This window comes from Mauremys reevesii, linkage group 3 (assembly GCF_016161935.1).
Source record: "Mauremys reevesii isolate NIE-2019 linkage group 3, ASM1616193v1, whole genome shotgun sequence".
Lineage (NCBI taxonomy): Eukaryota > Metazoa > Chordata > Testudines > Geoemydidae > Mauremys > Mauremys reevesii.
In genome coordinates, this window is record NC_052625.1 from 73506558 (window position 1) to 73530014 (window position 23457).

General features: G+C 41.5%; 1 protein-coding gene and 1 long non-coding RNA gene across 10 annotated transcripts in view; one reads left to right on the forward strand and one right to left on the reverse strand.

Moving 5' to 3' along the window:
• PLD5 (phospholipase D family member 5) overlaps positions 1-23457 on the forward strand; it is a 262504-nt gene that overhangs the window by 223270 nt on the left and 15777 nt on the right. For all 9 annotated transcript variants that reach the window (XM_039531261.1, XM_039531269.1, XM_039531260.1 and 6 more), the window contains 3 exons: positions 11537-11734; positions 16101-16240; positions 18371-18536. In XM_039531261.1, coding sequence (XP_039387195.1) covers positions 11537-11734; positions 16101-16240; positions 18371-18536 — 504 coding nt within the window. The remainder of the gene's footprint in view (positions 1-11536; positions 11735-16100; positions 16241-18370; positions 18537-23457) is intronic.
• Positions 10513-15144, reverse strand: LOC120401366. The gene is made up of 3 exons (XR_005596402.1): positions 15057-15144; positions 13878-14002; positions 10513-10595 (listed from the first exon to the last, which is right to left on the reverse strand). It is a non-coding gene; the product is annotated as an uncharacterized LOC120401366 (long non-coding RNA).

Consider the following 23457-nt stretch of genomic DNA (forward strand, 5'->3'; position numbering starts at 1 on the left):
AGATCAGAACTGGTTACTTACTTACTCTGGTGTCACGTCCCCTCTTTTATATTCTTTTCCAGCTTGCTGGAAAGATCTTTGCTTTGACTTGGAGATCAGGCAGTCCCCACTGGTCAAGCAGTCTCCATTGCATATGTGATCTCTCTGAAAAGTCTCTTGGATGGCCTTGGGAGAGTGGATTTCCTTTAATGGGCCATCAGCACATCTGGCTGGTCCTTTGTTGCAACTGAAAGACTGATGCTCATAGTTAATAACACATATATATCAATGCTTCAAAGCTTTACATAGAATGATAGCACATACAATCCAACAGGATATTAATGTTCAACAGATTAAGACTTTTAAAATGATACCTCACAAGGCATACTCTGTACAAAACATATCATAATCATGTGACAGTGGTGAACATGGGGGTTCCAGGGTGCTACTTTGAGGTACAGAGTGTCATAGTCAGTAAATATCTGTTCCATAGGACTTCTGACTCATTCAGTGTACACAATGGATCCACTAGGCCCTACGGGACTGAATCAGGGTTATGTGGTGAAGGAGACCATGGGATCCCTACTTCATTTTTTGCAGCATTTGGAAGATGTGTAGTGAATGAGGCAACTGATTGCAGGAAGAGAAAAGAAGGTGTCATGGTTAAGAGAGTTGAATGCTGCCCAGGAGAACTGGATTCTGTCTGTGCGTCTGCTGCAGATTTCCTTTGTGATGTTGGGCAAATCACTTAAACCAAACTTTTCACAGGTGATCACTAATTCTATGTTCTTTATTTTTTGAATGCCCAATCTGAGACTTATTTACAGAAGTGCTAAGCACTCACGAGTGCAACTGAAGTCATTAGTAGCAGACTTTGAACATATAAAGTGCTATATAATTCTAAGTACTGTGAAAAATCAGGTCCTAGGCATCTCAGATTGGGCACCCAAAATCAATGGATATTTTGACCTTAATTTTCTGTGTCTCCGCTCCCCATCTGTAAAACTAGGATAATACCATCTGCTCACCTCACAAGGGTACTGGTTACTTCTCCTGTTGTTGCTTAGACAGAACAAAGGCCATCTAATGTGTTATGCACCTCCATGATGTTCTGTCCTGAGCCAAATCTGGTGCGTTACAGGATAGAATGCCTGTGAGGGACATGTTTCTGTTGGCACTATCCAACCATCATGTTTTAGGTCTTCTGGGAGATCTTTTCCATTCTGCTTTCATTGGGTCAAAGTCAAAGATGAGTCTTGCATGGAAGTTGGTAGGCATTCAGCGCAGATACCATCGTAGAGAGCATTTGGTGATTGTTTGAAAGTGGGACCTGTTTAGTTAGAAAAAATCTCTTCATTTTACTTGATTTCATACCATTTGATATTTTTGGTCATTCAAAGATGCTTCATCTGAATGGTGTACAACTGATTTTCAATCTTGACAGTGAGAGGCCATGTTTCAGTCCTATATGTCAGAACACTGAACACCAAACCATTATGTATTTTCAGCTTCATCTCTTTACTTATCAGGGCATTTGGTTTGTGAAAGACATTCTTGATGAGGCATCCCATTACTGATGACACTTTTGTAGTGCTGGTTTCAAGTTCTTTCTTGATGTCCCATGCTACCGACAACAGAGCGGAGGTAGGTAAAATCACCGACAGTCTCAGCTGAATGGTCTTCCACTAAGATGTTAGAGCCCCCAGCATGTTCAAAGTAGGCAACCAGAAGAATTTTTCCCCAATTAATTTTTAGACTGACTTTTGCCAGTGAGCTTTCCAGGGCTTCAAGTGTCACAACTAGTTCATCTGTTGATTCAGCAACTAGTACTATGTCACCAGGGAAGTTCTTATAATTAAGGTGTATGGCTAAAATGCACTTACATAGTGTCTGGCCAAGTACATAGTCTATGATGGTATTGACATGTTTTGGGCCGGCAATGCATCCTCATTGAACACCTGACCTAATTCAGAAGAAAACAATTTTTTCCTATTTACAAGAATGCAGCTTGACGTGTCACCTAATAGGAGATGGAACATTCTGTGGAGCTAGTCAGGGAGGCCTGCAGGTTTCAAGATCAGCCAAAGAGATTCCCTGTCAACAGAGTCAGATGCAGCCTTGATATCCACAAATGAAATGTGAACAGGGCATTTGAATTCTTGTGCCTTTGCAATAAACTGGCACACTTTTATGAAGATTTGCTCCATTACGGAAAGGCTGAGATTGATGCCAGCTTGTTGCAGTATTCTCTTGTTCCTTAGGATACCAGAGGGTTGGGCGCCATGAAGTTAAATTTTATTAATATTTGTGAAACTGTGAGACACTGTAGTGAAGACTTCAATTAAAAAATGCCACAAGGAAATCAATAATTCTGTTTTCAGAGCAAGGTTTGAATAGTGTTTAAATAAGGCCTGGAGCCTGTGGTACAGCAGGGACAGAGCAGGAGCAGAGTGATAGATGGGTGGTATATAAGCCCCAGGATGATCAGGGCTTATTCCCTGTGGACTGAGGAGAGGTTACTACAGGTTAATTAAAGCACCTGGAGCCAATTAAGGCCCTGCCAGAGACCTAATAAAAAAACCCTGCTTCAGTCAGACAGGAGGAGGGAAGGAGAGCTAACCATAGGTGCCGACTTCCCCTGGTCCTGTTGAGTGCTCAACCCCCGCACCGCCCCTGCCCTGCCCTTTCCCCCTCCCCATTCCACCCTTTCCCCAAAGTCCCTGCCCCCTTCCCACCACCATTCCACCGCCTTCCTCCAAGTCTCTGCCCCTGGCCTACCTCTTCTCTGCCTCCTCCCCTGAGTGCGCTGCATCCCCGCTCCTCCCACTCCCTCCCAGAAAGTCCTAAGTGCTGCCAAACAGCTATTAGGCGGCGGGAAGCACTGAGAGGGAGGGGGAGGAGCGAGGAGGCAGCGCGCTTGGGGGGGAGAAGGAGGCAAGGCAAGGAGAGGGGAAGCTTGGCTGTTGGTGTGTGCAGAGCACCCACTAATTTTTCCCCGTGGTTGCTCCAGCTGTAGTTTGGAGGAGTACTGTAGTTTGGAGGAGTACTGTTTTGATGAGAGGATCAGAGTACCTGGGGAACAGAAACCCTGCCCAAGGGGAAAGAGAGTAAGAAGCCCGAGAAGCTGAAGGGGCTGGGACCCCGCTCCCCTTCTCTCTTGCATGAGGGCACTAGCAGAGCCATCAACTTCCAAGAATAGGGGCAAGGGGCAGCACCCTGACCCATCACACCAAGGAAAAGTGTGGGACCCACCATAATAGCATTGGCCATTTGCCACAAGCCACACACTGAAGAACGAGGAGAAAACAAAATATTGCATAGCTGCTCATTCAATGAGCACAGTCCATTATGTACACTGAATAAGGCCAATAGGCCTGTGGAAAAAATAGTGTGTGATAATAAAAAATAAAGCATACACATAAGGGGGGCAAATTAAGGTTGCACAGGCAACCCTTCTGGCATTACCTGTCTTTTGAGTGCTTGACTTCGTAACCTTGATAATGATCTTTGAACATATGCATAATATTGGCATGTATGTCAACAATATATTCTTTGCTTATTTGGACAGTCTTTCTAAAGATATGGTACTGGTAAATACATTCATTTGGATAGAAGGAGGGATCTCAGTGCTTCTTAAAAGATTTAAAAAGTGTTTTTCAACCAAGTCTAGGCTCCTGGGAGATATACCTATCTCATAGAGCTGGAAGGGACCCTGAAAGGTCATTGAGTCCAGCCCCCTGCCTTAACTAGCAGGACCAAGTACTGATTTTGCCCCAGATCCCTAAGTGGCCCCCTCAAGGATTGAACTCACAACCGTGGGTTTAGCAGTCTAATGCTCAAACCACTGAATTATCCCTCCCCCCATAAGGGGGAAGGAAGGAAGAATTTGTTCTTTTTGGTGGTGGGGATTAAACGATGTACATTGTATAACTATTATGAATATCTGTGTAGTTTTGTTAATCTTTTTGTGACTAAAATTCACAACTTGAATGGTGCTGCGGCACTGGGCTCATTTATTCCTGAAATACTGCACATGCTAAAAAATAGTATGTATCTGGTATAGAAAAAACTCTCTGAGAAAAGCTAGCATAGCAAAAAATCTGAGCGCTGGAAAATCCCAGAAAAGATCCATGCAGATTCTGAGAGCAGAGTAGAAGATGTTTCTATTTGTGTGTAGTTATCGTAAGATGGTTCAATGTGGGGTATATGCTATTATAATGTAGAAGAAAACATTGAAACATTCATTTATTAAAAAAAATATTTTTAGGAAATAGTTTGTTATGCAGGAATATCAAAATGAAAGTAAACCATTTAATCATCAATATTCTTAAAAAATTATGCCACTTTTGTAGAAATGTTACCAGTTTCCAAAATAAAAAGACTCATGGGTTAAGCCTTATATTTTGTACTGCTCTGTGGGGGGGGGGGAGGAATACAAAATGAGATCTCCTGTTTACACAGTCCCAGGTACTATGACCTAGTCACTTTCTCTTTTTTCTTTGTTTTACTCACTGACTGAGAGGATAGGCAGCCTCTACTGCTGTGTGTGATTTGTACTCATTTTTTCTAATCAGTATTTGCCAACAGTAGTAAAAGAGAAGAGTTATGAAAGAGAGGCAGTAAAGTGTTAGATTTGATTCCTTTTTGGCTTATTGCTTAGTTTTGTTTTAGTTTTTCTTTAATATAAACTGGCGAGGAACATCTGCACTGCACACACTCATGTTGGTAAGCCAAGTGGACAGATATTGAGTACATGTATGTTTGTTTTTACCTCAGGACACTCTCAGAGATTTGAAATGCCAGCTAAGTGTTAGCTAAAATACTCTTTAATAGTTTGCAGGAAACTAAAATCTGTAGACATTACCGGCGGTAAAACCTAAGAAAAGGTTATGCTGGAGCTCTCTTTGCCTCTTCACAGTCTTGACATCATCTTGTATTTTACATCAAGAAGATGGTTCTGTGACTAAGATATATTTATACATGCTGGATTTGTGATGAGAACCACTCTCTTCTGTAATCCTGTTATAGCGGAGACTGCCACAGTAATCCAGTAATCTTATTAAGAAGAATATTTTACAAGGAAACAAATTTGGCTTTATGGAATCGATCCGCCTATCAATATGTTGGTGAGTGATGCAGGTTCTGTAATTCCTATTAATGCAAACTTCCCTTTCCTCCCACATTATTATTTATTATTACTACAGGCCCCTATTAGTATGGTATCTGTGCCTACATTGGGACAAGAACTTCCTATGTGTTCTGCAGGTTTTGTAATGAGTTGTTAGGTAGAAACCATTCTGTATAGCCCTAGTTAAAACATCCTGGAAACATGGGGCTTTTCTACATGGGGCTTTAATCTGCAGCTTTTTACTCTGTGCCAGGTAACATGCAGTACACAAGCCACAGGAAAAGTGTTCACATGGGACAGCATGCCCTATGTTGATGCACATTATTGCATACTCACAATGGTGGTTTGCTGCAAACTGCAGGCGTAGCATTCTTGGAGGTTATTCCATGCTGAGCAGTGTGCATTTCTGGGATTTTTCTCACTATGCATAGTGGAAGTGAGGATAGTTCAGATTTTTTAAAAATCCCATGAGTCATCTCTCTCTGCCCTATGCTTCCTTTCTGGGTAGGCTAACACCATTTTCTAATTGCGGTTGGTCAGCATGCACCCAACAATATCCATGCACTATGCTGGCAATCTCAAATACACAGAGGCTGCTTGGGCTGTATTTCAGCACTCAGAGATGGATGAATTGAACTTGGGACTTTGCCTGTCACACCTCTGGGCAGATGATGTGGCAGCAGCAGCTCCTCCAGCAGCACCCAAGTCTTCAGCAGAGGTGGAACCGGAACATGGACGAGAAGGAAGAGGAAGACACCAAGCATACTGAGCGGCAATGTGGGCTAACTTCCTGGTTTAAATGGTTGATGTGAACTAGTCAGGCTGCTGCAGGGTTTTGTCACTCTGACCTCTTTGGGCAGTCCTTTCCTGTGGTATCTAACACTCCAGGAATGGGTGAGTGGTGCTTCATCTGGCTCAACATGGAGATGTTGGTTACCCAGGACCCACCCCTGACCCCAAATTCTAGACCCGTGGATCCTTACACCAGTAAGCGGTACTGTCCAGGGCGTGCAGAATATGGCTGGGTGTTGGTTTGCAGTACTGTATTGCCTGCTGCCTTAATAGTAATATGCATTGCAATAGGGCATTGTGGCTTTATATGCCCTCCAGGAATTGCCTCTGTATCACACTACCTTTGACCATGGCAATGTTTTCCTTGGCAACTGCCAGGCTTTCCTTTGCCACTGCAACAATCTCCCCTGGAAATCTCCTGATCAGGTTGTCCCTCCATCCCCAGATACTGCCTCCACCTCTCTGCATTTTGGGGGGTGTTTTGGGACTCTGTATTGATGTTTGCAATATTTCATCATGAGTTTTCCATTTTCTCCCTTTCTTATTTGCCAGACTATCCTCGAGGGTCTGGCCAATGCAGTGCCATAGCTATGGCGGTATTAAAAATAAAAGACAAGTGGTTATTTTTCAAATTCTAGGGAGCCTGTGCTAGCACCTTTTAAAATGCATGTCTAGCTTTACCTCCCTGAGATTCTTCCCAGTCTTGGGAGATCTTTGGAGATGGTAAGTGGTGTGTGCATGAGGAAGGCTGTATTGGGATTTCTGTCTGTGCAGTATATGCTGTTTTGCTTTACAGTTGTGCATGGGGGGGGGCGGGGCGCGGGGAGGATTGGGAATTACCGGTATGTTCCCCATTTGGCTTTGCAAGCTTTTTTGTGCCTTGGAGGTTCTTATTTATTGTCGGTGGGATTAGCAGGGTGAATCGGGGATGAGCTGGTTAGTAATCCTTCCTACATCCCCTGTAGGCTCTCCATGATGTTACACTGAGGTAGGGGATTAGGAGGCAGAGAATGGCCTTGTTCAAAAAGGCAAAGGACAGACTAGCAAGATACCTTGTGAAGTTATTCCACAAGAATAACGTCTCCCCAGAAGTGTTCCAGGAGTGGAAGGGAGTCACAAGCTACACCAGGGTAGGGGGATGGCCATGCAGCTATTTCTCATAATCTCTGAATCAAAATTAAACAGTTTCTCAGCTTAAGATTTTGCTTTATTTCCCCTGAAGACATGTTAAAAGTGCAGAAAAAAATAGGAGTCTGTAATGATTACCTGAAGAACTTGCTGTTACCAGTCTGTAAAAATGTGTGTTACTGGGCATTTACAGGGGATCTGTAATCTTTGTAGCTTTAAGAGCATGTATTGCCCATGTCTATCAGTGTAAAGTGAGAACATTAGGCGAACTTCTTTTCCTGTAGCAAGTGTCTCAATATTCTCTTGAATTTTGCACAAAAGAATGCTTTCCTTATTTGAATTTGCCATGGGAGTTGGTGGGATAGAGGCTGCGGACATATAGTGCAGCTGACAGCCATTTTGAGATGGCGAATGGGGCTTTTGTGGGGTGGGGGAGAAGGGAGGGGTGGCATTTGCCAGCAGGATTGTTGAAGGAAGGGAAAAGGAAAATAAATACATGGGCATGTTCCCTCCATTGTGTGGGAAAATAATTGATAGTTGGGGCTTTAACATGAGACGGAGCTGATTGCTTGGCCAGAGTAGCTGCCATTTTGGAAAGGTGTACATTGGGAAGGTGCACAAATGGACAGTATGAGGGAGGTGGGGACCTCCGACTCAGAAAGGTTTCTAGCTCACATCCTCCTTCAGCTGCAGCTGAGCCATTGGGGCACTTGGAACAGAAGCTAGCATGGCAGTAAAACATCATCATAATACACTGAAACATAATTATTACATTATTGCCAAAGTTATATTAAAAGATTTACATGCCGAGGTTCCCTCCATAGGATCAGCCTCCTTAGTCCTTGTTCCTGGTTGCTGCCTGGGAATCAGGCTCGCCTTTCACTTGGTCAGCATCAGTGCCCTAAACCCTAAAGAGATTCCAGCTTTCTGGGGAGATCGCTTAACTTCCCTCTTGGTGCTCATCCTCCAATGAGTCTTGCTGCTCATCGTTGGGCGGGCCAGGCAGAAAGCAGCCACCAGGCTTCACAAGGTGCCTGGGTCGTGTGGTTTGGTAAAATCTTGTTGAGCTCCTCAAAAAATGAACAGGTTACACGTCCCCTGCTGGACTTTTTCCTGTTATCCCTCATTTTAATGTAGGTGCTCCTGAGCTGTTTGTTCTTTATCCAGCATGGTTCAGCATCCTGGTTGTGGCCACTCGTGGACATCTGTCTATCAAAGTCCACAAAAAGGTCTTTATTCCAGTGGGTGGCTGCAAGAGCTTCCTGCACGCACCTGCTTCTCCCTAGATAGTGACGAGATCTCTGTGTGCCTCCAAGCAGCTGCTCGAGGCATGTTGTAGGGTTTCTGGAGTCTTATCACAGCTATTGTGATAAACTGGAATCCAAGAGCAAATGGAGAAAATCTGGCTGAGAGCCAGTTTATAAACTGGGGAGGGGGCATCCAGTCAATTTGACCCCAGAGCAGGGGAGGGCACACAGGTAAACAGACAAGTCAGTGATGGTCGCCCACAAAGCAGTGTGTAGCAGTTGGAGGATTCCCAAAGAAGTTTGCAACAGCACTGTGGGCACACAAACAATAGCTTGGACTAACTCACTTCACAGCACAGTTATTTCAATTTGAAAGAGGACTTCAGAGTATGCAATAAATACAGAGTCTGTGCACTACAATGAATTGTGTCGTCCATATGCAAGTGTTTTCAAACTGGATTAAATCCATTTAGTTCTAGAGTGGCATTTAAATATTTTTATTATTATATGATTTCTTATTTACAAGCTGCCAAGGAGCTTAGGTCATTATAGACCTTAGTAATTGATTTATCATGATCTAATGGCTTGTATTACACTCTATATAGCATGCATTTGGTTTTTGTATTAACCTGCTATGGTGGTGGTCTGCTTCTGCTTCAATCATCCATTTGCAATGAGATCTAGTTTCAAACATAGTGGAAGTTATGGACAGCAATGTTTCTAAAAGGCCAGGGTCTAAAAGGTCATATGAATTTGCTAAAAGGTTTTATTCCGTGCAATAAATGAAATCTCAAACATACAAGCAGGTAGACACAGAGGATCAGAGTATAGTTATTATGCCAAAGATTATTTTACTAGAATATGTGCTGCAATTTAGAATAATTTCTTTCTGCATAATGAGACCAAGTTGTTGTTGTTTGTGACCCACAAAATGAATTGTTATAATACAGTCTACATTCTAAAATGCTAGTGCCATGTTTGTGTGTGTTCATAGAATTATGAAATTTTCCACTTCTTTCTGAATTAAGTTAAAAGCTGGCTAAGTCTTGTTGTTTATGCAATTTGATTAAGTAAGCTTCGTATGTTGAAGCTGACTAATAACTTATTTTTGGAGTGTGACATGTTGAGGCCTGATGCTCCCCCCGTATGTGATTTTTCCAGAATAGGGTCTGGGAAATGTACATTTTCATTAATCAGGTTTATTCTTGTAGTTTTCTATCAGGGTGTTAGGTTTTGTTGTTCCTCTCAGCCACCACAGAAATGGAATGAAGATCAGCTCCATTCATTATCTTCCTTCCCCACTGAAAAATAAACTACATCCAATTCCCCAAGATCCCACCTGATGTTTGTGGGAGTCAAGAGAGGCAAGTGTAATCCATGAGCAGGCTCTGTTTCTTCTCATTCGCACTAGGCCCCATTGCTAAAAGTTTATGTAAAGCTGCTTCCCACTGGCTTCTCCCCTCAGGGATTTCACAATGTGGATGGGAGGCCCTTGCTGACTCTGTCAGCATTAACTTGAACAGTTTGCTTTGTGAGTTTGGAGAGGGACATAATATCTTAGGCCTTGATCCTGCACCTGCACCTGACAGAGTTCCCATTGGCTTCAGTGGTGCAGGATCAGATCCTTGGGAAAGATGCTGTAACCACGTCAATTACTGTTAAAACTGCCTTGCTCCCAGGTACACTACGGAGGGCAAAGGGGCTTCTCTGACGTCGGGAAAAGTGGAGCATGGTGCAGAGTTGGCACTTGCCCCTTTCGCCCCACGCCACATCCTCTGGGTTATGCAACCCTGTACTTGTCAGAGGGCAGCATGGACCATTTAAGCATTAATCTGGACTAAACAGATATTGTTTCCCAAGCTATAACTAGGTATGTGAATGGCATCTCTCTTTATTTTTGGAGATGTTTAAACAGGAGTGCTATGCAGATATTGGGAGGTCGACAGTATCTGTGACCCACAGTGGTGAAAATCTTTCTTGAGCCTTTATAAAACAAAAGAGGGGAAAGAAACTATGTGTACTGACACAATGTGACTACAGAAGGGATGTGATGCACACATTTCTAGAAGAAATTATATCAACATATTAAGTACTAGAGTTACCTTCAGCTAAATGCAGTGGATAGTGTGGTACTAATGCTAATAAAAGAAAAAGGCATTTACTGCACTGTAGTATTTACCTTTACCATGGTATTTTTGTTTTTTTCTAACTTAGCACTGGAAATAACAATACTTCACCTTATATAGCTCTTTTTATGCATAGATCTCAAAGTGCTTTTCAAGGGAAGAGAAAGTATCATCCTCATTTCTTAGATGGAGAAACTAAGGAATTAAGAGATGAAGTGAATTGGTTAATGTCACGTACCATGTCAGTGGCAGAATCAGGCACAGAATCCAGTTTTTCTGCCTCCAACTACAGTGTCCTATTCACTGGACTGCTGTCACTCAAAGCCAGAGTAAATTTAACTACTGCTAGAGACAAAAGTTGTTTTTCATCATGCCTGCCATGTATAAAGCATGAACATCATATCCTTTCTGCCTTGGTGAATTAACCACTTTCCTTTAGTGAGATTTCTACTCTTTCAGCTTTCCCAGTGCCTACAAACCCAAAACTGCTCCTGGAGTTGGACGTTGATGGTAGTGCTACAACCTATCATGCCATCCCGCAGAGAGTGCGACATGTTGAGGCCTGATGCTCCCCTGTATGTGATTTTTCCAGAATAGGGTCTGGGAAATGTACATTTTCATTCAGGTTTATTCTTGTAGTTTTCTATCAGGGTGTTAGGTTTAGCCACCACAGAAATGGAATGCAGATCATGAATGCTATTATTGCAAACAAGCAAAAACAAACAAACAAACTGTAAGAGGAGCAGCTCTAAAGCAACACCTAAGGAAGAAATAGCCTTTATAAATAATCTCAGACTGGAGGGCATTTCTGTAACAAGTAGATGCCATTCATCAGAAGCTTCTTCGGTCGTGCATTATATTTTATTATGGTGCACAATTCAGAAAAAAATACATTGAACTTTTGCACACTGTCATCTTTTTGTCTGAATCAAGACTTTAATATTAGCCATGTAGGTTATGTATTAACCTTTAACATACCATTGTTGGTAATGTTCTCCACTGTTCTTGTCTGGTGTATATTTCTCTACAGATACAGGATATACTTATGAAAATGTATTTTATGTGCATACTGTATATTTCTAAAGATACATGTGTCAGCCAATACCCTGTTAATGGTATGAACTTTAATTTCACAGATGAAAGAACTTGGTGTCATTGTGTACAACTGCAGCTGCCTCGTCCTAGATTTACAAAGGATATTTGCCTTGTATAGCTCATTAAAATACAAGAATAAAGTGCCTCCAAGTTGGTCTAAGAGATTGTATGGCGTGTATGATACACAAAATAAACTGACGCTGCAGCTGAATGAGACAAAATCAGAAGTCTTTGTGTCGGTGAGTTCTTAAGAGAATGTCTGTTCTTTGCCTGTTTAAGCGAGGGCGGGGGGAATATTATTTAACATTTGAGTTTTATTGGGACCGAGAAATTTGGCTTTAGTTGAACCTCCTATTACAACATTGCCTTTACTGCATAACTGAATAGAGACATTGGGTTAGTCTGGTGTTTAATGCCATAAATGTCAAATATCACATGTCTCTTCACACACAAAAAAAGACAGAACACATATTGACAGAACATGTGAATAGCTACCATGATGCTGCTTACTCCCTGACAGCAGCGGCTCACTGCTGAAAGAGTCGTCGCTAAACGTGCTTCCGCACTCTTGTGTACCCAATCTTCTGTAGGTATAAACTTTCCATTTTTAGATTTTTAACACCCAGGAAGTATTCCTATTCAGGAAAGCACTTAAGTCCTTTAGAAATAATGGAACTTAAGCACATGCTCAAGTGCTTCTCTGAAATGTAGCCTAACTTAAGAATATACGCACCAGTACTTTTCATTCGCCAACATAAGCTGTTGAAATTGAGAGTCATGGCAGTGACTGAAACTGAGCTACAGAGAAAGTACCATAGTTACCGACTGTATAAGACAGAAGTACAAGGGAAATCTATGGTTGCTGACAGACTGGATCACTTTCTCATCAGGGGAGAAAATAACCATTTCAATAGGTGTATTGTTTGTGGGGGAAATCTATAACCAAATTTGGAGACATTCATAGGTTTTTTTTTCCCACTTTTCACATTACATGGACGTAAAGCATAGTAAATTCACTCTGATTTTCATGGCATTTTAACTATATGTAGAGCACTGTCATGAATGTAGAGCTTTGAAAATTAACTTTTGTATTGTTACTCTTTCCATGTACTGTAATTCCCAATATTTTTTCTTATAGTCAAGGAACAACAGGAGAGCCCTCATGTGGCTAACTTATTACCTGTACGTTTCAGCTTAGCAAAGAATTTGTAGCTAAATGGATTAATTTTGTATCTAATATTTTAATTATAGCTAGTCCAAATCCTGTTACATTTTCTACTAAAATTAGAGCCCAGTATCTATTTTTTTGCAATGTGACTTTTGGTTGATTAATTATCATAATCATCTTATTAACATAGCACTTCCTCCCCATCCCCATGAATGCGTCCAGAGTGCTATATAACAGAAACTTTTATTTATAGATCATTTTAACATCTCCAACATTGAAACAACTAAAACTGGTTGAGAATGCCCAGTACCAAGGGAGGGAGGGGGAATAGGAGAAAGTAAAAAGGCCCAGCATACTAAAAAGCTGTTTTTTAATGGGGAGAAATGGACTGAGATGGAAGAATAGAATGAGTTCTTGGACTCCCCACAGCAAAGGCATGATTCCCAATCCGCCTAATGTTCAATGGTTGAATCCCTGAAAGGTATGTGACCATATATACCTATTGAGAAGATGCTCAAGGAAGATCTCAAACAGAGCTAGGGCCTACCCCATTAAGGACTTTAAAAAAAACACCACCACCAAGTTAGTCAGTCTGAGACTTTATAAGCAGAAGGCAGAGTGGGTGTAATATGATTTTAGTTGTTCAAACCAATTTGCAAACCTGCTGCCCCATTCTGAACAAATGGTAAGTCTTGGTGAAATCCTTTCTTGGAGGAGAATACAGTAATGAGCTTGTAGTCACAGAGAATGTGTTACTATTATGAGGTTATCATAGGGTGAAGAATGACGCAGCCTGAGCAAATGGAGTGTAGGGGGGAAGATACCTTTCATACCACATTTGGCCTGGTTGTGAGTGAAAGTGACACCAACCATTTCCGAACAAGTCCTTTTGATAAACGCATGCATGAAAGAAGAGAGCACATCCTCATGCTGCAAAACTTAACCCACCAGTGACTCTCCCCTCTCCCAGGAGCAAATCCACTCCAACACGCCCAGCCACTGTATCATACTAGCATTCCTCCTGGGTGGAGACTGAATGTGTAGGGCCTACAGGGCAATTATATATCACTAGCTAACTGTCCTCAGTTTTAAAATGACCTCTGCAAAAGACCTCATATACACTGAAGAAAATGGGAGCTAGGGTAGACCTACAGTGGATATTGTGCTTCAGTTTGCTCAGTGAGGCCCCATAATTGATACTGATTGATACTTACCATCTAGTTCTGACTTGAACCATGGAAGGGTAGTTCTACATCCACTTCATCTTCCTTTGCTCCCCCATCCACTGTGCTGCAGTTTCTCCTGATAAATCTTCTTTTCCTCATGTTTGCTTTATTTCCTATACCACAAGGTTGTTCAGGAAGTGGGAATGAGAAGGAAAGAAAGATGCAGTTTCCAAAACCAGATTCGTCCCTTCTTGAAAACAGGATTTTCAATATATCATTTCTCACACCGGGCAGCATTGCTCAAGTGTCTAAGGCCTGAGCTACATTAGCAGTGGGGTTTGAACTAAGATACGCAACTTCAGCTACACTATTCGTGTAGCTGAAGTCGAAGTATCTTAGTTCGACTTACCTGGCTGTCCTCACGGCGGCAAGTTGACTGGCGTGGCTCCCCCATCGACGCTGCTTACTCCTCCTGCCGAGGTGGAGTATGGGTGTCGATTAGCAGATCGATTTATTGCATCCAGATGAGATGCGATAAATCAATCCCCGATGCATCAAACACTACCCGCCGATCCGGCAGGTAGTATAGACATACCCTTGGAAAGGAACTGCAGAAGAATTCTATAGCCAGTTGAAAGGTCACAGAGAAGTTTGCTATTAGTATCTAGTTATCCAAACTGGAATTTGGCCAGGGCAGCAATCCTAATCCTGAAAATAAATGCCCTGGGATCTTTAATGACCACAGTTGGTCAGAAATTTATTTGTATGTCTCTCCTGTAATCATGTTAAAAATGTCGTAATGGACAATTTGCATTTCATATCTGTGCACAGACATGAATGTTAGTGATAGTTTCATAATGTTTTTTCTGCAACTGTGCCAATGATGGGAATATAGGAAGGCTGGCAAGTCCCTTGCCCTTCTATACCCTCTCCTGTGGAAAATAAACATGGTAGACAAGTCTATTAACTTTACTCTGCCAATTTACCCTATATTCAAAATGCCTCTGGATCAACAATAGTTATCAAACTGCTTTCAAGAGAGACTGCAGCAGCTCTGAATTCTGTAGCTAGTTTGTCTTTTTGCTGTTAACTTGTACCCCTGAGCATTTCTAGAGAGAGAATAGTCTGTTATCTTTGGAGTAAATCAAATTGTGTATACACTATGCTGAGAAAACAGTTTCAGATAATAAAAATAAATCACCTAAGTTATATTTTTTTATTTTTTACCTTGCTTCTTGAATCTAAAGTCATTGTCTTAAAAATTCTTCTCTTCTAGTCTTTCTTGCTATGTAAGATCTGAACATCACAGTAAATCAATGGTTCTCCATTCAGGAATCCTCATGGTACAGTTGCTTAGCAACGGTACAGTCTTCCTGAGTGGCTGAGAGAGACAAAAGAAAATGCAGTTGCTTTTTCTGAGAATTCAGGGCTTAATCCTGGGAGAGCATGGATACTCTGAACTGCCAATGATCTTAATTACTCTCTGTATTTTTTATTATTAAAATAACACTTAGGAACACCAGTCAAGGATCAGGGCCCCATTGTGCTAGTTACTGTACTGACAAATAAAGAAGAAAGCCTTTATACCAGAGAGACCACATTAGATTAGTTGTCAGGATGCAACATGTGGACAAAGCGGACCAAGAAAGTGGGGGAAGGTAGGAAGATGAGGTAACAAAATAAAAAGTTTAGCATGTTCACTTGTCTAACCAATGCCTGATGAGAGTGATTTGTAGACAACATGATTGAGGGAGGTTTTAAAGGTCAGACCCTTACAGAGAAGCAAGCAGTACCTTTCACCAACTGTGATTTTCTTAGCAAAATGTTACCTTGCATGAAACAGTAGTTCACTAATTAGTAAACACTAATTCATAATATTTATGAATGATGTGCCCTGTTAGTGTTGTGGTCTGGATACATCTACTACTTTGAAATGTAACCAGTTCTGTGAATCTTTAAAGCAAAATCCTGTGATGTATCATGTAACACCTTCCTCTCAAGTAGAGCTACTTTGATAGCAACGGCTATTTTTACGATTGACCCCTTTGAAAATCTTCCTCTACAGCTATAATTCTGTGTAATGGTCAAACAGCAATTAGATATCTGATTCCCCCTCTGTACCTTTGAAATTACAGCTGTATAGTTTAACATACCAGTGGTTAATATTCTCCACTAAGTTATGTAATTTTATTTGCAAATCTCACCTCGAGATGACAAAGAAACACCTCTCCTTTTATTTTAAGTGTAACATTTGACTTTCTGTCTTCACAGAATTCTCCCAAACTCTTTTGTCCAAAAGACAGAGTCTTGGATATTGAAGCTATCTACAATGTTATAGATGACGCCAAACAGTTTGTTTATATAGCTGTCATGGATTACCTCCCTATTGTCTTTGACACAAATGCTAAAAGGTTAGTGAGTGTCCACAACATATTAGCTCATTGCTGCAATGAGACAAAGCTCTTTCTGGTGAAAATAAATAGCAGGCATTTAGTTAATTGTTATGGATCAATTTCTTAGGGCCCAATTCAACTCTCATGAAATCAGTGAGAGTTCTACCATTGACTTAACTGGGAGCAGAATTGGGACCTAAGATGGGATTTCTAAGTTCTGGGTTCTAAGATGTGGATTCCCCTATTGGGAGGAGATCAAAATGTGTCTAGTCTGACCATCTACAAGTGACTGAGACCCAGGAAAACAACAGTAGAGCTCACTTTTGTTTCTTATGTTACTGTATTCAGCACCTAGATACAACGGCTATTGGCATTGGCATGAATACCAGATAGTGTCTGTGTGTGTGAAAGAGAGAGAGAACATATTGAAGGATCTAATACACAGTATGGAAGCTGTCATAATTTTATTTTAACAAACAGATCTTTTCAAACTCAGCACAGATTGCACTTCCAGCCATATTACATTATAGCTAGCTCATAGCAAAAAAAGTCAAAAAAGTTTATGCACAATATACTTATGGCCTAGATTTTCAAAAGTGCCCAGGACCTACAACTGGAGCCAAATCTTAATCAAATTATTCAGCTCCCCCTCTCCCCAGTTGGAGCTGAATAAGTGGCTAAATTGAGAACTACCAAGTATCCAGGAGCTCCCATTGCTCTCAAAGGCAGGTGCTGAGAGCTGAGCCTTTTGGAAATCTGGCCATTTAATTCAGGTGCCATAATGATAGCTGTTGGTTGCTGGCTCTTTTGAAAATTTATATTTATGGCTTTTTTTCGCTCTTGCATAATTGGAAAAAAAATGAGTTGTGTGTAACCCTTCCAAAACCAGAGGTGAGAAATTTGAGACCCACAAGAACGTTTTTGGAGAAAGTTACTGTCTAAAGCTATACTAGTGGTTTAAAATGGAATAAATCTTTTTGTAACTTTAATTGTATTGTTGCTCTGTTATGGAGGAGGCAAGGATTTTTCCCGCTCTGTAGAGGAACCAGCTGATCTGTCCCCCTAGCCTGATTAATCCAGAGATCCATGTGGATTTGAGGGGAAGATCCACTCGAGACACAGGACCGTCTACACAGAGAGGTCCCTTGCAGTTTTACTGGCACCTTGGCTTTAAACTTGAGGCATTCCATAGCTTTCTGACCGGCATTATCCTCCCAGCCTCCCATTAAAGGAGTTTCTTTGGCAATCTCCCTAGATTGATGGTAGAAAGGAGCTGCACATCTCCCTTGGGTTTCTTGCCAGACTCTCTCACTTCTGGCCTGCTCCTTCTCCAGGAATGGGATCTCTAGACCCATGTTGAGTGCTCTGGGCCAAGGACAGTAGGAATAGTGCCACAGAGACAGCTGTCACATTTGGGTAAGAATTCACCGACTCCCCAGCAACTGGACAGTGACGGTTGGGGAGAGACAGAGCCCTCAAGTGAGCAAACTCCCGTTCCACCCAAATAATATAGGGACCCTGCTCTGGGGTATCTCTTCTCTCTTCTTCCCCCACCTCCTGGCAGGAACTTCTTGAGGTTATTATAGTCCTAGGCCTGAGGTCCCAGAATGTGGGAGAGGCTGACAATCAGGGCTTTAAAAAGTAAGACGTTGACAGCTCCTTCTGCTTAAAACGGAGAAGAGTTCTCCCTCTCTCTCTGGTTTGGGTAAGCAGTGCTTTCTGATAGCTCCCTCTCTTCTTTGGAATTGCGAGAGCTGCACTTCCCGTTCGCATCTGCTTTAACACTGTTGATGAGATGTGCATCACTCCGCTGGGTGTGGGAGGACTAGAAGTTCATTTTGCATGAATTCTGCATGGTTGCAGAGGGGCAGCTCTGCAACCACCCACCCGGGGAGAGCTCGGGTATACTCACTCACACAGGCCAATAGGGTCTCACTGCCCCCAGGATTGGTTGATTTTGTGCAAAGCAGGGTGACACAGTGGTAAGGGTCTAGCACAGCTCTTCCTGCCACTGCAGTTTGATTCCCTAGACTGCAGACAAATGCTGTTCATGTTTTGTTTAGTTTTCCCTAGTGGGGCTAGGTCTGCCTTGGTAAAAATCTAATTGATTGCTTTTTTCCCTGAATGTATTGTGTGCTTTCTCCACAGGTACTGGCCATATTTGGATGGGAAGATAAGAGAAGCACTAGTGTTACGAAATATTAAAGTCCGGCTCCTCATAAGTTTCTCAAAAGACACAGATCCCCTTACATTTAACTTTGTTTCATCTCTTAAAGCTATTTGCACTGAGGTTCCCAGCTGTAGTTTAAAAGTTGTAAGTATACACCATATTGGTTCAGAATGAATCTAAGATGTTTTCAGTGCACAAAAATATACTAACGATAAGTATATTAAGATTATCTGTATTACTGTGGAAACCTTAAAGTTTCATTGAAAACCACATTAAATGCATAATTTGGGGCCAAATTTAGCCCTGGTGTACGCACAACTCTTGACTTACTGCAATAGACTTTAATGAATTAGTAGCAAAGGTAAATGCATCATTAACCCCAATTCAGTTCCCTTCTGCAAGTGAAATATTTTATATTATCCTGCACAGTGTTCCCTGATCAATTAGGCCAATTTACTAGATAGATTTCAGTGATGTGTTACACACCCTTACAAGTTTGAATGTGGTCCTCTTTTGTAACAATTCCTTTCATTTTACTGTATTGATTTCTGAATGCTCTTCAGTTTTGGTAACAGTTGTTAACACTGCCATGTTAGATCCAAATTCTGCACAACTATATCTTATATACGCTATAATCATATAATGCAAGTTCCTGGGGACAGGGACTCTCTCTGTTATTTGTTAGTACAGTGGCACTGTTCTGCTAAGCCAAACTGAGGAAGATAGTAATACTTATCACCAGGGGCGGCTCTAGGCACCAGCAAAACAAGCTGGTGCCTAGGGCGGCAAAATCTAGGGGGCGGCAGGCTGGGCCGGCGGACCTGCCGCAGTCATGCCTGCGGGAGGTCCACCGGAGCCCCGGGACGACTGGACCTACCGCAGGCATGACTGCGGAGGGGGCGCTCGTCCCGCGGCTCGGCTGGACCTCCCGTAGGCATGACTGCGGCAGCTCAAGCGAAGCCACCGGACCCGCGAACCGTCCGCAGCCGCGGGAGGTCCAGCCGAGCCACGCGGGACCAGCGGTCCCTCTGCAGTCATGCCCGCGGGAGGTCCGCTGCTCCCGCGGCTCCGGGGCGCCTCCCGCGCATGACTGCTTGGGGCGGCCAAAAAGGTAGAGCCGCCCCTGCTTATCACTTACATAGTGTGGTGTTTTTAATCTTCAGAACACTTAACAAACACTAACTAGTCCTAACACTACCCCCTGTGAGGTAGATCAGTACTATCCCCATTTTATACATAACAAAACTGAGGAAAGAAAGTTAAATGACTGGCCCATGACTCCATGTGTCACAGCCAGGGTTAGGATTCAGGAGATCCTGGCTCCTAGTCTGAACACTAAATCTGGTCTCTCCTGGAGAAATGTAACCAAATGAGTCACAGTTTTATGTCTTGTTTAAATTGAAGAGAATGTTCCATCACTGGACTGCTTATCTGATTGTGGAATAACGTGATCTGACTGTCAAATACACTAGCACCTTCTTCCTCTTTATCACAGTAAATAAAATAAATACAGATTTTACATGGACATTATGCAGTTCATTCAAAGTTATGAATGCAGAACAACTATTACTTAGCCACATTGCACATGTAGTGTATAAAGAAGTATTTAACACCACATGTGCCGCACTTCACAGAAGTGGGTAGAGTTATGATGGATGTTGCATTAAATTTGACATAGTTGTTCATTAATTAAGATATTTATGAAATTCAGTGAAAGATACTGAAAGTAAAAAACCAGTCCTCTCTGAAGCACCCATCCCATTTGAGAAAAATCATCTGCTGAGGTTCTGATTTTTTCTTTCAGTAATTCACATAAGACGGTTATTGTTAATTAGACTAATAGCTGCTTTGGAAGCCTGGTTACATACATCACTGAATGTATGTTCTTTTGCACTCAGTAAATAAAGCCAGCCAATACTAGATCCATTTTCCCTGTGAGGTCTGAATATACCAATGTCAGGCTTGATATGTTTGGGGCACAGTTAACACAGTTAGCACAGCTCCCATTATTTTGAATTCCCCTTAAACCATAGAGACAAGTTACCCCTGAGTTTTAAACCTGCAGAAGGAAGTTGGAGCAAATGAGAGCTTTGGCCGTTTGGCATAAGGACAGTATTCAGTTCCATGATGGGCTTGGTATGGTGTTCATATGGCACCTGTGTGAATTACATAGACCCAACTCACCTGTCTGAGGCAGAGCCTTCCTGCCTTTATGGCATCAGTCTTCCTCCAGTCTCTTTTTTATGTCCATCCTTAACTTTCCACAACTGAAGTTTTCTCCACTCCTTACTCTAGTTCCATCTTCTCCTTCCATTCCTCAGGTAAAGCTCCCAAATAATGTAAATAAAATAAAAACTAAAGAGAAAAGTAAAATAAAGTTCTCCAAGATCGGTTCAGGCATTGACATCAATGGCTGCAATTCCCATCCCAATCTGCATTGCCTCCATCCTCTTCTTTCTGATCCCACCTGAATACATTTCTTCCCCGGGACATGCAATTGCTACTCCTCTCCTCAAAAAGTCTTTTAAAACTAAATAGCATAATAATTCCATTATTGAGCCACACCCTGCTGTCACAGCAACCCTCCTGACTATAGTAGCAAAGTTAAGAAAAAGGCTGAACCATTGGTAGAGTAGAAGTTCCTAGGAGCTAATGTTAGTTAACAGCCTCCAGGTCTATGAGACTATTACACATGCAATTAGTATCAGTAATGTTGTGGAACCTTATTAATACAATTCTTTTAAATGTTATCCTTTCCAGTGCTCAGCCACTAAGTACTTGAGGGAAAATGTAGGTAATTACTTTTTTTTCTGAACAATTAGAGCACAGAATAGTGTACAGTGTTTGTTAATTAGTATAGTTCCTGTGCTGGTATATTTCCTCTCTTTCTTAGAAATGCTAATACAGCCTTAGACTCTTTGCCTAAGCAGGACTTGCTGTAACAACCAAAGGAAAACTAAGTGATAATTGCAAAACACCAGTATTAACACGGCACATCTTTTGTTTCACATACTGAATGATACTTGTATAGTAAGATAAAATTATGAACACAAGAAGCAAGGGTAGTTTTCTGTGATATGCTCCTTGTATATTGTTGGTTTCTTATTCCTGGAGATAATACTATCTGAAACATATTGAATACAGACGATTTTCAGTCTGAAACACATATGGTAATGTAACTTTCAACACAATAATTACAACCCCCAGATTTAAATCCAGTTACAGAGATGGGATAAGAACTTCCAATTAGTTTTATGCTGTCCATCAAAAAGACTTTTGCATATTGGGCTGTGTTACTGAATTTTAAGTATTGACAGACTAACCTATAGAGGTTGTTTTGCTGTGATTAACAACCTAAAGCTCAGCCAAAGCTATTTGAGCTTATATTTCCTTAAATAATGCTTGCTTGCTTGCTTATTTCTTTTATACATTTTTGGTTCTAGCCAGAATCAGAAAGGGTAACATTGTAGAAAAATGTTAAATAAAAAAGCAGCAGAAGAACAGTTAAACTTGAACTCTGGAAAAAAATTGATTTCCACTCAGTGTTAGTTTTGGGTAAAGGTTCAGTTTGGTGGTGGTTTTATTTTGACTAGTTTCCCTGTCTCAGTCTGATATGACACACTGATACACCGGGGTACAAATTCTATACAAAGGAATGAAGGTATTTAAACTCAAACTAAATCCCATGTAAAAAACTTACTGGGTGAGCCTACAGCTTGAATTATCAGTGTTGTGATGTGTATGTTACCTTTCAAGAATATTAGAGTTTAACAGTGAACAGAAGTTAGAAACCCAGAAAATTCAGAGTGAAGTTGCATCTACAAGAAAACCAAAGCAGACTAGATGATCATAGTGATCCCTTCTGGCCTTATAATCTATGCAAATATGGAAATTTATAGTTAAGGTAACCATACTACCTTAACTCTGCCCCCCGTAGAAATGCCAGCTTCCCTTGCCATCCTCCATACATTTGGGTTGAGCCTCTCCTGCCAACATAGCGCTGTCCGCACCAACGATTTTGCCTGTGAAACTTATGTCAGTCAAGGGTTTCGTTTTTCCCCATTCCTGACTGACAAAAGTTTTACTGATAAAAGCGGTAGTGTAAAGCATAAGTCTCCTTGAGGGATATGGATTTAGGTCACACCCTTCTTCCCACTATTTCCTGCTATTTAGCTTAAGCAGCTCCCTGCTCAGCATGTTAGATTTTGTGGATCCAATCCTTAGACACTGAGCTTTCCACATGCATCGTAGAGGGAGCCTAGGCACCTAACTTGGGCTCTAGATTCCACTGTGTGGAAAGGTGCCCAGAAAAATGTATTTTCACATCCAAGTCCCTTCATGGATCTGGCCCATGGTAATTGTCTAAGAGGGTGAAACATAATAAAACCTTTTCCTCATCCCCAAATAACTCAAAAATGGCCAAATATAATTTTCCCAAGTGTAGACAAAAAAAATGACCTTTTGGATGAGCAACAATGAGGAGATTTAATCTCAGGTGGCAACATTTTTTATTTTTAAAGCTATAAACTCTTGCAATAGGCCTTTAAAGGAGAAATGCCTCCTCAGCCCCAAATAGAGCATTACTAATGCAGTGCTTTCACTGAAGGTGTACACTGGAGGATTTATTGTGTGGTACTGAATGCCTTTGGACAACTGACTTATTTCAGTAACAAAGTTCCAGTTGCATTATTGCTTTTGTGAGAGGAGAGAGAGTCTGAGAACAATAGCCAGCATGTCAAAGAGTTAATGAGTTATCTGCTTTGCTTGAAGTACACATTACATTTTCAAGACATCTATATTTGTCCTGCTGCATTCGCAGTTTCCAGCCCTGCCTGTGATGCTACACAAGTTGGCTGAATTGGACAAAACTTGTATTAGACAGTCTGGACATTGGGCTGAAAATATATTAGTAATTTGGCATTAAGATATTACCTTGATGGCTGATCTCAGGAAGAGCCCACAATTTGCATGTGATAAGGGGCCAGATAATTTTACCTTAAGTAACATAATTATGCAAGGAAACAAAAAGCAAAACAAAATTACCTGGCATTCAGATCTTGTTATT